Below are 19,384 nucleotides of genomic sequence, written 5' to 3'. Positions count from 1 at the left end.
ACAAAACACTAAGCTCAAAATGGCTTAAACAGCAAAGTGGCATTATTTCACATAACGAGAAGGTTGGAGTTGGTTCATTCAGCTGCTCAATATCATCAGGAACCCGGGCTCTACTCATTTTTGACTTGGTCGTCTAGTTGACTTTTGTCCTCAGGCTTGTCACTGCAAGGTTGCAAAAATGGCTGCAGCAGCCCAGCATCAACACTTATATCAATACTACCTTTAAACATTGTCCTCTGAGGGTAAGATGCTCCCTCCTTCTGAAGAGGAAGGAGGCCTCCCCCAGGAGTCCCCACCTGACTTCCCATGATAGTTCATTGGCCAAAATTGTGTCACATACCAATTCTTAAATTCATCATCCAGCCTGGAGAAGAAAATTCTCATGACTAATTTAGATCAAGAACAATTCACCTCCTGAAGCTCCTGGGTATCTGATTATGAATAAAATCAGGGTTTATTAGCACGGAAGGCAGAGGGGCAATGACTGGTCATTAAGCAACTACAGTATCTTCTATAAGGAGGTCACATCCTTCAGGGAGATTAAGAATGCCGTTTGAAACCTCTATACTTTAATTTCTGCTAATGGGACCTTCCTGAAGGCTTTTGAGCAGGAAAATAACATGAGCAGATTAAGATGTAAGGGATTTGGAAACATTGTAATTCTGAAAATTATAATTCTTGTTTCACAACATTTACTGGTGGTACACATATTTTCATTCATTTATTGAACAAATATTTTCCGAACGCCTGCTGTTCCAAGTGTGAGGATGCAATGCTGAATAAAAATGCTGGGGTTGTTGCCTTCAGGAGAGCTTATATTCTGGTGGGGAAGGCAAACTACATCATTTCAAGTTTGACTCTGTTTAAGCAGAAAGGAGGCAGTGTAATAAAAATACTCAGCGAGGGAGTGGAGGTGGGACTGGTTTAAATTGGCTGGTCAAGGAAGATTCTTGAGAAGATGATGCTTGAACTAAACCAGAATAATAAGGTGCATGCCAAGGGAGGATCTGAGAGCAAGTCTGAAGCAGAAGGAACAAGTGCAAAAGCCCCCAAAAGGGATAATCTTGGCACGTTAGAGACCCACAAGGATCCTAGACAACACTCAGAAGGGGGCATGGTGGGAGATAAAGCTAATTTGGGTCAGGAAAGGATTTCTTAAACACCCGCACCCTCTTCTCAGAGTTGAGATGAAGGGGAAGGACATGGACCAAGCCAGGCACGGCTTCTGGCCCATGGTGAAAGGTTGCATGATATTCCAGGTGTAATGGGAAACACACAGTTTTCAACAGGGAAGATATTTTTTCAAATTTTACTTTCTTTTATTTTCTGGCTTCTGTGTGAAAAAAAAGAGACATAAGGGGACAGGAGCCCCCTTACAACTCTGTTGTAAGGCAGAGTCCCATGTGCACAAAGGTGGCTTGGAATTGGGTGGCAGTGGGACAAGTGGACAGGTATTATGGGATGCTTCCTAGAGATTGTGAGGTAGAGGAGTTACGGTCAAGAGCTACTTGGAAAAGTTCAGTAAGAGCAGAGAGAAATTACTCCCTGAGGAATGTTCTAGGCTAGTGCTTTAGTGTGCATGTGAATCCTCTAGGGCTCTTCGTAAAGTGCAGATTGTGACTCCGCGGGTCTGAGGTGGGGCCTGGGATTCTGCTTTTCTAACCAGTTTCCAGGTGATGTCACAGCTTCTGGTCTGAGAACCACACTCAGTAGCAGGATTCTAGCACATGGGACCTTAACTTACATATTTAGTTGTATTTCCTGCTACTGTCCTGTGCATACCGTGTACAGACTGGTGCTGAAACAGTGGCTACATGTGGCTATTTTAATTTAATTAAGCTAAAGTAAGATATTCAGTTCCTTAGTTGCACTACTACATCTCAAATGCTCAAAAGCCACAGGTGGCTAGTGGCTACTCTATCCGACAGCCCATGGATAACGAACTTGCCCTTATTAAAGAAAGTTTTATTGGGTGGCACTGCTCCAGGCCGAAGAAACTATTTCTAGTTCTCTATGCCTCCTGTTACCATCTTTCTTTATCCTGTCTTTTCCGAGGAACACACGTATTGTCTCTGTTCAAATCAAATGCATCTTTTAAGAACTATCTCAAGTCTACGTCTTCTATGGAACGTTCCTGGAACTGAAACTGGGTGCGCTGATTCCTTCAAATCTGTGTATTTGGTTTTTCTCCGCAATGTATTTCTACTGTATTTTGTCCGCCTCGTATTCAAAGTACCCAGCTCTTTTCTCTGGTTGTAGAATCCCATTTTCTATGGGTGTGCATGTTGGGGAGGGGGAGGACTACTCACTCACACGATTCCGTGTGATTCATGTGAACCGAACGCTGCCCTCACCACGGTCATTAGCATATGAGCCAGAGGACAGCCAGTGACATCAATCCCAGGACACTGGCTGAATAATTAAAGGCGCTCTCTCAGTGGGGCACCCAGCCAGCCGAATGCGAGTCTGGGGCTGCTGGCAGCCATTTTGCCCTCAAATGTGGAGCCCTTGCGTGGGAATGAGAACCACGGAGAGGAAAGCCAAACCAAGAGATGAAGACAGATCCTGGATGACATCATCTCATACTTGGCTCTGCCTGTATTTGCAGTGCTCCATCTACCCTCGACCGTTAGTTACTGGGGACAATTTCCTACTTCCGTTTCAGCCGGTGGGCCTTGCTAATTCTCGGCCACTCCCCTTCCGGCTACCCGTTCAGCCATCCAGTCACACTCACACTCCCTTGGTTGCAGTTCACGGGTTCACAGGAGGCGTGCGAGCGTACACCTACATAAACTAAGTTTTTCTTTACAAGTTTTGATATTCAAATTATTTTGACATGTTGATAATCACATATGATGGAGCCAAAGACTATTTTCCTTATCTGCTAATGAAATGCTTATGGGTATTTCTTAAGTTTTTAGTTTGGCACATACATATTACAAATTGAGTAGCCTCTTTACTAAGTTACCCAAAACAAGCCCAAACTCCCTAGTTAGCATGTTATTACTTGCCTGGCTAACTAACCCATAAGAACCAACAGCGTATTTGTCCTTCAGCCTCCCCCACCTCCCGGTTTTGAAGCTACTGCCTTGGGCGCTGGGTGGGGCCAGCAGAGCGCCTCCAGATCCCACTCTCCCAACCCAACTCTCCCTCCTGGATCAGCTCACAGGAAACTTCTTAGCCTCATGTGTTGCCTTCCTCTCACTTTTGTCCTGAAATACATGGAATCTGGCCAGACCCTGCTCCTCCAATTGGCTCAGAAGGCCCCACAGGTACCACACTGTCTGGAAGGTTCCTAGACCCCCAAACTCAAACTCACCACCACCCCCGCCTGCCACTTGCTCTCTAAAACTGTATTTCCCAACTAGCACTGGGCAGAAGGTGGAGTGACTCATTCTTGAAGGAACAAAGAACAGACCCTCACTATTCCACCCTACCCCTCAAAATGTATTAATACATGTTGTTTACAAAATAAGACTTAAGCAGCACTCTAGAGGACTATGTACATGGTAAGATTTATCTTTTATTAGAGATCTTATATTACATATTCCCAAAAAGATATAAAATCTTCCAAGAGAAAAATATCAAAACCTATTTGATTCCAAGATAAGCAACATAATCAAAATGAAAGCACAGATTTTCTTCCAAAGGAATGTGAAAACATTTTGACACAAGTACAACAGACATGGGAAGGTAATTACAATGTTTCACAACACATTTTATAGCATTTTATTTTAATCAGTATTTGAAGAAAACAAGGATGCCGAGTTCTCAAACATTGCAGGTAAAAGCTCAAATTTTCAAAAAAAAAAAAAAATCACAGAAAGGAATGACCTACTTGCTCAACTGAACATCTGCGATAACAAATGTAATAAAACCCAAGCAAACAAATATACCACCGAGATCACAACTGAAGTGTGTGGTTTTTAGGTGTGCCAGAGACACTAAATAATCAGGTCTTGACCACAACCCAAAGCAAAAGCATCCTCTCATTTCCCTGATGACTTATTCTAAAAATAAAAAGCAGAAATTTGCTGGTTTAAAGAAAATTTCTGCTTTATCTGTGGACGGTGGCAACACAACACTAAGACCCCGACTGACATGGGACAGATCCATCTCAAACAACCAGAAGTGGCAAAACCACTGTTATTGCATCAAGATATTTTATTTCAACTGATCAGAATTTCCAGAATGATTAAGTACACCCACTTAACCACAGAACACAGTGAACTCCCAAAGGAAGCTTTTACATTTAAGATGCAATGAAAATACTGATCTTATTCCTGGGATTTGCTTCTGGCAATCTTAACATCTATAGATGTCCACAAAAAGGAAGTTTGTTTTTTTTTTTTTTTTAGTTGTTTATCCCCCAAAATGAGGAAGGAAACTTACAGTACATGTTTATTGCATGAAATTACTCCCTTATAATACCTTCATCAACACCAGTATTGTTTCCCTAATTATTAAAGGTGAAAAAAGTTTATGAACTTAACATAACTTAGCAATAATTGTAGGAGCTGCATCTTGGTTAAAAAAAAAAAAATGATCATCAGACTACCTGGTGAAACAGAAATTAGGTTTCAACTTCTCTATAAAGATGCTGGAATGGCAGGAGGTAAAAGGAAGTTTAAAGTCAGAGAATACTAAATTTATTAGGTAATACAAAGAGAATTTTCAAAAGTGTACATACTCAGTGAGTCCTTTCTATCCTAAAACTGAATATTCTAAATGTTTCTAATGTTGCTTCAGTGTTAATGTCATGTTAATCATGATCCCAAATAAATTTTATCAGAAGTATTGTAATGGCACATAGGCTTGGAACTTCACTTTGAGTTTAGCACGTACAAAAGTTTGGAATTCACTCAACACACATGTTCTTTAATAAAATAAATCAGGATGAGCTACGTATAAGTGGGTTTCAAAACAGGGTCCCTTTTAAAGCATTCTTTCATAGAGTTACCTCCTGTGAAATGGAAACAGTGTATGGATTTTGCATGTCACACAATCCTTGCTTCAAGCTGCCGTCTTCTTGGCAGCAGCGGATTTTAATGAACAGTACTTTTTCTTCCTTGTTTTGTTTTCTGACATCTCGGTACATTCAAATAGTCAAAATGTTTAGAATAACATCACCACAGATTTAATGAAACAGATCAGAACGTGGCCAGCATTGTCAGGCAAAACTGGTAACACTTCACGTGTCACAGAAAGTACCCACCTCCTCCCCACCCCCGCCCCCTCTCCCCCTTCCTCAGTCATATGGACACCAAAAGATTTAACAAGACTTATAAAAAAATAAGGCACATTTATTTTGATATGGTTATTTTTAAAATAGAAAACCCCTCTCCGAACATCTGTATTCAAATGAGCTGTGTAAAAAGACACCTTGTGGTACCGAAAAGAGGTTATGGTACCTATGGGATTGCTTCTTCTATTTTAGTGACAATGGAATAAATTGCACCTATCCCACATTGTCAAGTAATGAAAATATGCCTCTTTTTCTACTATTGAATGATTCAAAATCTGCTATTTCTGGAAATACTTACAAAGAGTGAGAAGGGAGGGGTCAAGTGGTTCATTAGAAAAAGGTGTGAAGATCAATGATGTACAGATATCATAAGGGTTGATGGATTGCACTTTTCCACATATTTCAATACACAAAATTTTTCAAATGCGTATGAATGATTGCAACCATTTTGGCCATTAGCTATTACCCTTCAGCTTTTTATTCCATTTTGGTAAAAATGGGTATTTTTGTAAAACTAATGAAGGATCAGCAACATGAATACTTACAACAATCTCTTCACAACCCCTGACACAGATATAGTTAGTTAGCATTTAACCTGAGATACAATCTGTGGAGAGGTTGTTTTAGACATTTCTTCCTTCGTTGTTGCATCGATTCATACTGATGGTGGTGGTTCATGGATGGAACTTAAAAAAAAAAAAACTGGCTATAGCATGGCTTTTTTTTTTCTTTCTGTACTAGTAAAAAAAAAAAAAATAATAACAATCACAGAATTCATGTCCTCACAGTAGCCAGAAGCTAAAATAATGTGCTTCCTTATTGCACGTCAAACCAAGAAGTATATAAAAGACAATGCTTCCCAATCCAAATCTGAAAGCCAGGCTCATCTCAACTGGATTCGGAATGTGCTGATTTCCATGGGACTCAAGTTGATCTCACTTATATTTCGGGCATCTGGAGGTGAATGCATCAAGGATAATGATGAAGGTATGAGACTTGCGACAGTAAACATGCTAAAAAGCTTCTGTACCAAAATCTAGAAAATAAATGATAAAAAAAATTGCAGTTAGGTCAACTTTGAAGAAAGATTAGTAGCACATCTATATATTTATTCGGTGGAAAATAGAGTAAAACAGTGTGTTTAAAGTTTCCTTTTAATGATAAAAAGGGGAAGAGGAAGGAGATTAGACACAGCTCTGCGTGCTTGGACACACAGACCGCCCTGGGACAGACACCTAGGAGAAGGGTAACCAGGAGAGGACAGCTCACTCTACATTCTTCTTCTGAATTTCTTGAGAACCTATCACGTGCAGGGGCCACTTTTTCAATAAAAGAAAACACATCTATGAGCCAGCAAGCTTTAAAAACATCTGTGTCCTCTTACACTCAACATTTAAACCTAACAGTTGTGGTTCTTCTTGTTCCCAAAGAGCTGAGAGAAAGGACACAGGGTCCTCATGTCAGTGAGTCCCATTTTCAGGGTTGGGGGGTTGCTGAGAAAGTACTACCCTCATCCCATGTCTCTCTGGATCATATAATCCCCTTGACGCCTTAATGTCTACATACAAATGCTTACAACCAAGTATACTCACATCATCAGTAATAAGGTAAAGCGTAAATATCATGAAAAACAAACCCAAAACTATCAGTGCTTTCTTCGCACCAATTCCACGGAGGGCATGATACGAGAAATGAAGAAGCTTATCTGCCTAAGTGGATTTTGACGCCCTGCCATATTGTCTTTTCTCTCCTTTTCAGATCCTATGCACATTCTAGTTTGTAGGGTTGGAACTGAATCACTTAAGTCTGATCTACAGGTTATCTGTGAGGTTTTGGAGAAGAGCTGGGTCAGCTGAGCTGCCCCGAGGGGCAGACCTGCCTGTGTGCCATTCAACTGTCTTCTCTGAGCACAACCTGCTCAGAGCCAGAGGCAGAAGACTGGAGGTTCATTTCCTTCCAAGGAGAGCCTGAGGGAACTATGAGAAAGACCAGCTCGAAGAAGACAGAAAAACCAGGCAGCCGGCAGGTCAGTCTGAGGACCTGTTTGGCTGGCACGGTGCGGACTCCTATGCAAATCTGGCTTGATCAGGAGCTCTAGACCCTCATTTCCCCTGGGAAAACAACTGACTGGAGCTAAGTAAGGGTGCTTCGGGGCTGTGGTAAAACTCCCCGACTGGCCAGTGTCACCGCTTCCCTACCCCACCCCACCCCACCTTCAGTTATTATAAAACCTGCTTTCGCCCCTCTGAGACTTCACGGAACTAGATCCTACATGAGCATGTGTGAGAGGAGGGAATATGGGGCGGGGGGAGGGAAGAAGATGCTTTGTGGCTGGCAACGAAAGGCCTAAGAATGGAAGAGGATGTTGCCCTTACACGTGCCCATGTTCCAGACGTGCATTTTGATGCTGACAAGGAGAAGAGACTGAAGGTTGAAAAGTGCTTTCTTAAGATGGAGAGACTTGAGCTAATTACAGCAGCTGAGGGGAATGAGTCCGTGAAGAGGCAATGAAACAGTATCTTATTGTCAGAATGATTAGCAGAAAGCAAGGATTTCAAAGCACATGAAATCAATAAGCAAAAATCCCTTTTCAGCTCACCTTTCCCTGGGTTGTAGAACAAAGCAGCCCTGTGTCTCTGCTCGAGAAGCGGCAGTCAAACCCCTTTCTGTGGAGGATCAAGGCCGCCTCATCGGAATGCTTGCCATCCACCTGCAGATGAGCAGAGAGCGACAAGACGCCACAGCGACATTAAGGCAAATAGTGACACCACTGTATACTCCACTGTTTTAAAGTCAGCATCCCCAAACCAAAAATGCTCATTTTATTTAGCAGTGAAGCCAGGAAAATTCATTTCCCCTCCAGTCCCACGTTCACTGTCAGACCTGCTACATCCCCTCTACCTTCCCCACAAGGAGGCAGGTGACAATATGTTTTAAGTCACCTCATGCCCTGGTTTCTGGCACAGTCCCCGAGGACCTGGGTGTCCTTTTGTCTACATGTCACATACTGTATTATCAAAGTTTCTTCAAATAAAGCATTTATTTTTTTTAATTTAAATTCAATTACTTAACATATAATGTATTATTGGTTTTATGTCTAGGTAGAGGTCAGTGATTCATCAGTCTTACATAATACCCAGTGCTCATTACATCACGTGCCCTCCTAAATGTCCATCACCCAGTTGCCCCATTCCCGTAACCCCTCCCCTCCAGCAACCCTCAGTTTGTTTCCTATGATTAAGAGTCTCTTATGGTTTATCTCCCTCTCTGGTTTTGTCTTGTTTTACTTTTTCCTCCCTTCCCCTATGATCCTCTGTTTTGTTTCTTAAATTCCACATACGAGTGAGATCATATATAATTGTCTTTCTCTGATTGACTTATTTAGCTTAGCATAATACCCTCTAGTTCCATCCACTTCGTTGCAAAGGGGCAAATAAAGCATTTAATTTTTATTTATTTAGTTTTTAACATACATGTCAGCTGAATAAAGTGTACCTGAATTTAGTCCTTATCTGGTCATTGAATGATGTATCATCCATCTCAAAACTGAAACACACTTCTTTATTGAATGCTAATTTTTGCTAATTGCATTAACATTTTTAATCTTTAATGCATTGGTTCATTATTTTTATATAAAAGACATTTAAATTGAATTAGTTATGCTTATCACTTGCTAGGCCAACCACATTTATTAGCTTGATGTATCATTTAAATTCACATTACAGAAGCTATTCTTGTGCAGGCAAAGAGAAAAATACTAAACATGACAAGTCAGCTACAGGGATCAATATACACTTGCTTGCAGTAAAATTTCTTGCATCCATTTAAGTAAGGATGCCATGAGTGCTCTGAAAATTTTAAGTTACAATTCTCTTAATAAATTTTATGTTTCCTCAAGGGGGGAGACGCTTCTGATAATAAGCAAAATAAGAATCCTTGGACGAATTAAGGGACAGCTATTCAAAGGAGTTGAGTGTGCTCAGCACTGACCTGTGATGAAAATGATCCCTTTTTCTCCTCTGTGACCACAGATACGAATATGTCCAAGTTCTTAATCATCCTCACTGGGGGATATGATTTTTAAATGTGCCACAGAGACATCTTCTCTGAGGAGCTGCCAGTATTCTCACCACTGATTTGACTTTAATGTGCCTGAACAATTTAAAGCTGGCCTCACCTCAGATTCTTGGCTGGAATAACCTGTTTTATGATATTTCACACTGGTATTTTGCAGTGGTACTGCTAAGATTTTGTTTGAAGGGAGAGGAAAGAGTCATTTAAGGAATTCTGAGTCATCACAGGACCGACATGATAAACATAGCAAGTTTAAATCATATGACAACGTTTTCTAATAAAATTTCAAGGTGTTTCACACAGTCCCAAGATAGCATGAAAGGAGCACAGTAAAAAAAGAAAAAAAAAATTCCTTCATTTATCACATACATAAGGTCTCCAGAAGAACAAGGATAAGTCTGTTGCGGGCTAAGTGTATAGGCTTAGAATAGTTACTGATTACTTAAGCATCAGTTTCTTTGTCTGTAAAATGGACCTAATGCAGGTTTCCCCTCTTCATGGGAGTCATGGTGTCTGTAAGACATTGAAAATACTATGGTGGCTTAGCTTATAGGACAGAATGTGTTGGTGCAGAAGCTAGAGAAAATGGATCAGAACCTGGGCTGGGAGTCAGGCAGCTCGAGATCTAGATCCTAGCTCTGCAATTTCCTAGATGCTTTTAGCAAAACCTGGTTTTTCCTTTACCATAAAATGGAGATGAAATTCAATTGTGTAACAGAGACTCAGCCCAGTGTCTGCAGCAGAGGAAGCCCTTGGTACATTTTAGCTATTATTCTTTCTGTCATTGTAATCTATAAGTATTTGTGATTATTTTCCCAATAGCTCACTTAACTTTTTATTCATAAATTTTCTTGGTGACATTACAACTCTGTAGCTGAGGAATCAGAGACCCTCCAAACTATATGTCAACAATTATGCATCAAAATCATAACATAACAAAATCATGACCAAGTCCCAATTCAGATTCACTATTTACATGGTCTATTGATGAGGCTCTTTTAAAAGCACCTATCCTTATAACCTAAAGCATTTGGCCATTTTAACTCACTAGACCATCCTTACAAAACCACCAGACAGCAGGCTTTGTGAAAATTCCCGCAACACATCTGCTCTTGAAATAATGAATGTGTGAGGCCTTTACCAGACTGGAGGTGATAATAAAAAAAAAAAAAAAAAAAAAAGGAAGCATCTTTGGAATTTTGCCATTAGTTTTACAAGAGATTTAAACAATACAAAAGTAGAACTTGAAGTCATAAAGAGTAATTTTCACTGATGGAAAAAAGTTACACTTTCTCTAAAAACCAAAACTACATTGCTTTTGTAAGGACCAGAACACCAACTGAAATAGCAATCATCTTGTCCAAGTTTTTAAAAATTAAATATTCATGAAAGTATCAGTTTTCAAGCAAAAATACCTGAGGCGAAGCAGCAGTTTTTCAGTTTCAAAGTCTGTCTCGTCATTTTATTTCTGAGAAAACTGTTTTTCAAAGTACGGAAACTGAATTTAACTTGAATATGCATGCAAGAAAACAGATACCTTCACAAAAAAGATGCTGTTCACTCGAGGAGAGTAAACACTCTGAAAGATCTGTTTTTATATTAATTAATGTGTGAGTACTCTCCGGACCTCAGGAAAAAAAAAAAAAAAGGGAAGGGGATAGGGAAGAACATTTACCAAGTTTGAAACTGCACCACAGGTGAGCTTCAAATCAAGTGTCTCTGTATACAGCTCAGATCACATTTGAGGCTGAATCCCCTCAGGAAGGCTTGGGTATTCCAAAGCCACTCAGAGAATCCACTGCAGAACTTGTTTCCAGGGGATAAAGCAACCTGTGGCTCTGTGGCTAAGCAGGGCCCGGAAGTTTCTCTGGCAACGGGGCACGGGGGGATGGAAGATGGTGCGGCCGGCAGAATGAAGCCATCAAGGCTAGAAAAAGCTGGATCGGGAGCAAGACACACGAACCAGTCCTGTGTCTGCAGATACGCCTTTAACCTCTCAGAACTCACAAAACTCAGGAGATTCGTGAAGCGCCCCTTTGAGGATCAAGTCCCAACCATAATGACAGTAACAGCAATCGCAGCTAACACTTTTTGAGCACTTGCCGTGTGTGGGACCCTGTACAGAATACTTTTCACGGAAGAACTCAATTCATCTCATAACAGCCTTTGAAATGGTGGAGGTGGTATACAAGTTTGTATTATTATATTTAAGTGCATGTGAACACTGCAGTCATGAAGCATGCCCTCTCATAGTCAACTAGCAATTATCACTGACTGACCCTACATTAGTCCTTCACGATCTTTCCCACAGATGGCGGGTGGGTCCTTCTAAGGGACTGAGTGGTCAAGAGAAAAACAGGCAGAGTATTCCCTAACATCTTCAGCACTCTCACGCCCCTTTGTTCCCATACAAGAGGAGTGTAAGGTTCTGGACCGGGATCTGGAGTCAGACATGCTGGGGTGCGCCTCTCAGCACACCGTTCACTGGCTGCATGACCTGGGAAAGCTACCGACCATCTTTAGGTCAGCTGGTTTCCTCCTCTGTAACAGGGGGGCACAATATTGCCTACCTTCCCAGTACTGCTGGGAGAGCTAAACAAGGTTCTTTACAAAGAAAACACTCAGCTTAATGCCTGGCACACAGACAATTTTAGGCATCCTATTAATTTTTCAAAAAATATATACGGAATATAAGTCAAGGAGACATCGAGATTTACTTTGGGAATAAAATTCAACCTCCAATTTATATAAAAAAAAGGTGCCTATATTTTTATTTCATTGAACTCTCACCGTTGAGAACCTTCATCCGTCACGCACTCAGTGCTTAGTACATGCCAGATACTGTTCTAAGTGCTCTACAAACGTTAACTCATTTGATCCCTAGAACATCTCTGAGGTGGGTCCTGTTATCATGGCCATGTTGCGAATGAGGCAAATGGGAGAATGAGGGGCTGTGCATTAAGCGAACCGGCCGGTAAGCGCAGGTGATGTGCTCAAACGAAGGCAGCGGGACTCCGAAGTGCTCTACCAGCTTCGCCCTCCTGCCTCCGCGCTAGCTATGGACTGGTGCCCAAGGATACCCGCTAGGAGGGAAAAGAGAAAGATCACTTTTAATGTGACAGAAGAAAAGGCTATAACCTGAAGGAGCTCACTCTCTGATCTGAGGTTAGAAAAAGGGAGTATTTAATCCGAGGTTCCAACAGCCCTAAAACCATGACTTATCAAAACATACATCAGTTGAGAAAGGAAGGCGTGGACACTGTCATTTCCACCCACCCACGCCATTTGAAATGGGATTTAAGGCCATTCTGAACATCATACGCGCACACGGCAGTGTCTCATAAGCAGAGCAGCAGGCAAGTTTCCCTCCATCGGAGTGGGAGAGAAGCCAGAGAGAGCTGTGCCGGCCCCGCCTCACACCACAAGAAGTTTGCCTAGCGCATCAACAGATAAGCACACTCCTGGAAACTGCAGTCAACGTTATGTGTGCACCCTTTTTTTCTGTGGAAGAGAGAAGCCATAACTTTGACGAGATTCCCTAAGAGAAATGTGTCTCCACCCTCCTCAAAGAACGTCTAAGGTCCATACAGATTAAGGCATGGCTAAACAGCCGGTGGAGAAGTTTCTCCAACCTGCCCAGACTCCTTGAAAATGCCTACCGACATCCATCTCTCCCTGTATTCTAGGCAAGTGGAAAGGTGAGAAAACTGCACACTGCATTTTAAGTCCTGAGATAGGAAGTAACCAGTAGGAATTCATTTTCCAGGGCAGTTATTAAAATGTCCAATAACAGTTATCCTGTTTTGATCAACAAGATGACAGAAAGAACAGGGAAGGTGAAGGGCTGTTCTTAGATATGTACAACGAGGAAATTTTCTCCACAATTTTCACCTTTCCAGAAGCTAGGGAGATTAATAAAGCACCGATCAATTCTTATAAGAAAGGCAAAATGAAGTAAAAACCTTAAACTGCCTCTTACAAGAAAAGGGGGCGGTGTAAACAAGCGGAGAGAGAAAATCTTATTCGGTAAGTGGTGCTGATGTTGAAATGATTATTTAACTATTTGCAAGAAATGGTTAAGCAGAAATCAGAATAAAATGTCACAGAGATAAAGCTAAATGTAATACACAGAGAGGTAGATATAAGATACATATCTATAAATGAATTAAATAAAAATACATCTGAACATAAAAGAGGCGGAAATAATCTGGGAGGAAAGAAAAAGGTCAAACAACGTATCACTGTGCAAAACACCAAGGCAGCATGGCTCCATGAAGCCTAATTAAATGGCTTAATCAAATTCCTTCTGGTCCCTGGAATGTCCGCATTCCAGGCTGAAGCTATCTCTCCAGCCTACAGAACCCCGACCGATGATCCGTGCCCCCGTGAGATTCCCCCAGCATCCTCTCTACCAAGACTCCCTTCCCCCCTAATCAATACCCTTTTCCTGAGGATGGCATGGTTTTCCTGTTCCCGACCACTTCACTGGTGCTCCCATTCCCCACCTTTCAAGCCTTTACAGAATCTTCTTTTTAGTATCTCAAGCTTCTGACAGTACAAGAAAAGGAGATGATAAAGAGAAGAGAGGGGGGCCGAGCCTCCAGGAGGAGAAGGCTGACAGTTCACTGCTAGACGGGACTGCACTGGCGCACTCGGCCATGATGCGAGGCAGGGTTTAAGAGATGTCTGTTCCCATTGTCCTCTGACTGCAACTAGATGGCATGCAATCAGTTTTTTCCAAAAACACATAAAAATAAGAGTAACATATGCTTATATAAAACCATAAACTCATCTACCAATATAGAATAATTCCTGAAAAACTGGACTCCGAGGAACAGATTTAGTAACTCTTAAGAAGTCAAACACCACCCTCCAAGGCCCTGTACAGCACCCAGATTCAGAAAACCTGCATGTGGGTCCTAATTCTGCCATGTACCGCTGTGTAACTGTATCTTAGTCATTTAACTTCTAACTTTTACTTTCCCAATTTAGTAAATGGAGATAACAGTAATGTCTAGAATCATGAGAGTTTTTAAAAATTACTAATTCTTAAGTTGCCCCACCCCAGACCTAGGGAATCAGAATCTCAGAGATGGGGAAATTTGTAAAAGTCTTCTCTATTTCAAAATCTCCCCGGTGTGATCTGGACACACAGACTCTGAGGGCTGGTAGTTGGAAATGCTGCAGCACCTTGGTGGGTCAGCAACACCTCCAACCCTACCGTGCCTCTCTCACTGTTGCTCGAGTCCATAACCTCTTTCTTCCTGAGGAGTCAGGCTGCCCAAGTGAGGTTTAGAACTTGAGGAACCTTCAGACGGTGACCTGGGAGCTGGGCAAGCAGGGGCCTCCTCCATGTCGCTGCTGATGAGGGGGTGAGGCAGGAACAAAAATGTGCCTCCATCGTGTCAAGGTGGTTCTCAGACACATTTCTTGTGGGAGGTGGTAGTTAGGAAAATGCTTACTTACATACAGGCCAATGGAGACCTCTGGTCTTGCTTGGAAGCCGAGAACTATGTTCACATTATTTCAATGGGAAAAATGCTTTGCAACCTCCAAAGGAACAATTCATTATTATAAGTTTGGAGCTGCCAGCACACAAAAATAGGAATACAGTCCAAAATGTTGAGGTCTGGTTTCTGGATTTCTTCCAAGTGATTTTTGTCTTCTTCTAGTGTAACCATGAAATTACACTTGACACCTTTTTAAGTACCAAGCTTTCTTTGATTCAATACCTACATCAGCTTCTTTCAATGATTATTTTCCTATTATCAGAGGTTAAGGGACAGAAAGCAATTCTTTAAAGAAGTGATTTTGAATGGACAAATCAATCCCCTTGGATTACTGGTGAGCTTTTAAACAATTGTTAGAAATATGTGCTAAGAGTCAAAGACTAACACAGGAACCGGCACTGATTGATAGGATAACGTAAAACAGCCCCAAATAATACCAAGTTCTGATCATGTGCCAGTGTGCTAGTTATGGTTACACATTAATATTTCAGTCTTTATTCTTCCTGGTCAAATTGTTAAATTGCTTTCTATTTCCTCTGCTAAAACTCTAGTTTGCACCTGAGCTGGCAAGTACCGTGCACCATCAGGGTGACAATGTATGTTTACAAAGCACTTCTGTTTCCAAAGGGCTTTCACAGCATCAGTTTATGTGTTGCTCACAACAGACCTGCAGCAGGCAGATCTGATAGCAGCCCCATTTTATAATGGGCAGCTGAGTTGGCACTCGGCCAGCCATCAGGGAGTGGAGGTGGGCCACCTGTTGAAGGGTGTGAGGAACAAGGGAAAGCCAAGCGGACATAGTGAGTGGAGGCCAGACCACACGGAGCCAAATTCTTCAGAGTCTGAACCAACTGGATAGCAATGGGATTTTTAATCTGGGAAGTGATGAGAACTGGATGACAGGAAGGCAGGCAATAAGCAGGAAGCAGGTAACCACAGAAAAGAGGTGATCTGGAGAACAAGTGTCGGCCCTGGATTATAGAGGGGAAACCCTAGAGTCATTGACTCCAGACAACTGGGTCTGCTTCCAGAAAACAATCATGGGAAAGAGTCATCTAGAAACGAGGCTAAGGAACAGTGGCCACTGTGTGCCCCAGAAGCCCTCAGATCCTTAGGTTGCTGATGTCCTCTACCATCCACGCTCAGAGGCGGCAACGTGAGGCTCGGAGTCTTTAGTACCCCCTACTCTATCCCCTCCTTCCCTTTGGCTTATGAATTGATGAGAGGAAAAACTCAGGAAGGCTATCCATCGCTGGTGTGTTCTTTCCATGAGTCAAAAAAGTTGACCCACAAAAGACTAGCAGAATCCTAGAAAGAGAGCTCATGAGATTCGCTCAACCAGCAAATTGTTGCTGAGCCCCTTCTATGTGCAAGCACTCTTCTAGGCAACAGGATGCAGCAAGGAATGAAAGAAAAGGCCAGCTCACATGAAGCTTCTATTTTCACAGCACCCACGTTTAGGCCTTTCTACTTGCTTGTAACTCTTCCTGGACCATTCTACCCCCAGAAATCTGCATGAGTCACTTACTCTCTAACCTCCTTCAGATTTTTACTCCATTAACACCCTTTCTGCAAGGTCCTCTTCCAACCACACAATGCAAACTCGCATCACCTTCCAGAACCTTCCCTCCTATTTTCCCTCCCTAACACTTAGCACCATCTAACACATTATATGTTTCTCTTATTTTTTCTTCTTTATTTTTCTCCTCCCACCAGAATCCATGCTTCAGAAAGGCAGGGGTGATGGTCTGGTTTGCTCACGACAGTATCCCTAGTGCCTTTAGCTGTAACTGGCACGTAGTGGCATGAAATAAATCCTGTAGGTTCGTTCACATGATCAAACAAGCCTTTTGACACATGCAGATATACACAGGCCTCCTGTGTTCACCTGTACTCATTATCACAAGCCGCATGGATATCCCCACATAGTCAGGCCTAAGTTCCTTCTCTTGGTCATACAGTTTTAAAAGCCCTATATGTTCAAATTTGCAAGCATTTATCCTTACTTTACTTGGTTTGCTTTAGTTCTTTGTGCTTAAACGAAACGTTTTTCTCTTCTTATGTGGTCTTCAAACATGAGCATTCTCTTCTTTTCATACTCAGGCCATTTATTACATTCCCTGCAGAATCCCTAAGCACTTAAGACTATTTCTAGCTATGCATATGTCAATTCACAATATCAAAACAGCTCTACAAAAGATAAAAATGTCAAATGTCTATTTTTTATTCTTTTCAAATGCAATCTCTGACTTTAAAAGTAGGCATACATGTAAACAAAAGCAGTCTAACTGAATTAAAATTCCAAATCTAATCAAACCTTCCCCTCTCTTCCTCTAGTGTATCCTTAGATGTCTCTAAATAGTTGGTTTCTCAATGCAAACGTCTGAGTTGCAGTGATTTTCAAGAGGAAGATAGGAATGTACAAGGCCTCTGATACAGAAATAATTAAATGCTATGCTTCTTAATTCTCTAACGCCTCAAGATACACTGGCTAACAAGGAGAAATGAATGGAAAATGCCAGAAAAGCTGATCTTATGGCCTGTTCTCCCACCTACTACAATGTGACCCCAGGGCCAGTTTTTGCTTTCTTATCTGTACAAAGATAATATACCCTGACCTTGGCACCACACAGAACTTTTCCGGGAATAACATAAATTAGTAAGTGGGATACGCTCTAAACTACACAGCAACAGTCAAATAAAAGGTAGAATGATTTTGCCTAAAGGCCAAGTCCTCTTAACGGCTCCCTGAAGCACAGTAAAACCCACAGTACAGTTGACCCTTGAACTGTGCAGGGGGTTAGGGGCGACGATCCTCCCCCCAACCGGAGTCAAAAATCCGCATGACTCTGACTCTCCAAAACATAACTACTAAATAGCCTACTCTTGATTGGAAGCCTTACTGGTAACATGAACAGTTGATCAGCACATATTTTGTATGTTATATGTATGTTACACTGTATTCTTATAATAAAGGAAGCTAGAGAAAAGACGATGTTAAGAAAATCATAAGGAAAATATATTTTCAGTCCTGTGGTGTGTTTATGGGAAACAATCTGTGTAAGTGGACCAGTGCAATTCCAGCTCATGCTGTTCAAGGGTCAGCTGCAGTTCTTTCTGCTTCTCATCCCCTTATATCAAATACATTACAAAAAAGTAATTCTTTATAGATACATTTTGGGATATACCTTTGACTGTATAGTCCTCAGATTAACAAGATGAATGTCACAAGGCAAAGATGACAGTAACGGAGAGAATTCACCTAGCAGCTGAAGGGTGGGCACGGGGATCTTTTCTGTCATTGTAAAGACAGGATGATTCAGGAAAGAGGAAGTTATGTGGCTAACGAGAGAAGGGTAACTGACCGACTTCTTTTCTTCTTCCTAGCAAGAAAAAACAGAAATGCTTAAAAGTTATATATATGCAGTTTTTACAATATTAATGGAATTACCTGACAGGGCTTAAAGAGAAAAGAAATATAAACATAAACAAATATTTTAATTTTATTATGTTTTGTAAATAACAGTCTTAGCCAACACAGAGATTACCAAGTCCATTTATAAGCAATACAAGAAAATGAACAGTGTCCACCTAACTCATGTTTAGAAAGATCTTTTTTCCATTGCTTTAGTATTAAAAATCCTGACAACATTTTCCAAAAAACATTTTAGGACAAGGTATAACATTTTATGGAAACTCCTTCTCAACCTGCAACAAAATTTTTAAATAGATGGGTTGGGATATTCACACATCTTGCACATCATCAAATGTGATCTCTTCTCCCTCAGGTTTTACCCACCATATCCTCATGGTTTCATTTATACACTCAACTAGACCATAACATCGTGTAGTGATTTGAAGCTATGCTCGATACATGTTACCCAATGACAGGATTTTTTGGGAAAAAACTCTCAAAATAAATAAGGTTTTTAAAATAACACAGGGCATATACCTAGATCATCTGTTAAATTTGGTAAATCACTACCACTGAACTGAAACTGTTAAATTATGTTATGCAATAGTTAGTACATATTTACCTAGTACACAATTATTTAGTAGAATTTAAAAGCACTTTAGTCATTGCTATGGTATATACTTAAAGACAAGTGGTTCGGCATGTTCAAACATTAAATAAGTCTGCCAGGGCTGGGGATAGGCATATGGTAGATGATACACTCAATTAATTAAATCGATGACTAAGTAGAATCTTAACCAATAATGCCTAAGGTATAAGAGCACACATAGAAAAACAATAAGAAGAGAAAGTAATTTATGTAGAAAGGTTTTTTCATCAACAGTGACATGTGCAACAAATTTAATTTTGTATCTTATTTTTAAACTGTCCATTTTACTGATATCCTCTGATTTTGCATCCTTTTTGCAATACAGGGCTCAAATAAAAGGCTTGGCTACTTATCTGGCTGAAAAGATAGGATTTATAGGAGATACGGGGCTTAAAATTCGGAATGTCAGATTAGCACTGAACAGAGGGTATTGAGCAAAGAGTGGCAAGCATCTTGCCAGCAGCGAACTGTAGATGTCATTACAATTCAGA

General features: G+C 41.1%; 1 protein-coding gene across 5 annotated transcripts in view; it reads right to left on the bottom strand.

Annotated features, from left to right (window-relative positions):
* Window positions 1–3,503: 3,503 nt before the first annotated feature.
* The window catches only part of MAN2A1 (mannosidase alpha class 2A member 1), a 168,143-nt gene continuing 152,262 nt past the window's right edge, over window positions 3,504–19,384 (bottom strand). For all 5 annotated transcript variants that reach the window (XM_027604650.2, XM_027604653.2, XM_027604655.2 and 2 more), the window contains 3 exons: window positions 18,018–18,212; window positions 7,845–7,955; window positions 3,504–6,281 (listed from right to left, as the gene is read on the bottom strand). In XM_027604650.2, the coding sequence (XP_027460451.1) occupies window positions 6,129–6,281; window positions 7,845–7,955; window positions 18,018–18,212 (459 nt within the window). In that variant the 3' untranslated portion in view covers window positions 3,504–6,128. The remainder of the gene's footprint in view (window positions 6,282–7,844; window positions 7,956–18,017; window positions 18,213–19,384) is intronic.

The sequence above is a fragment of the Zalophus californianus genome, chromosome 5 (genome assembly GCF_009762305.2).
Source record: "Zalophus californianus isolate mZalCal1 chromosome 5, mZalCal1.pri.v2, whole genome shotgun sequence".
NCBI lineage: Eukaryota > Metazoa > Chordata > Mammalia > Carnivora > Otariidae > Zalophus > Zalophus californianus.
Note: the sequence above shows the minus strand (reverse complement) of the source record. Positions and strands in the feature narration are given on the sequence as shown.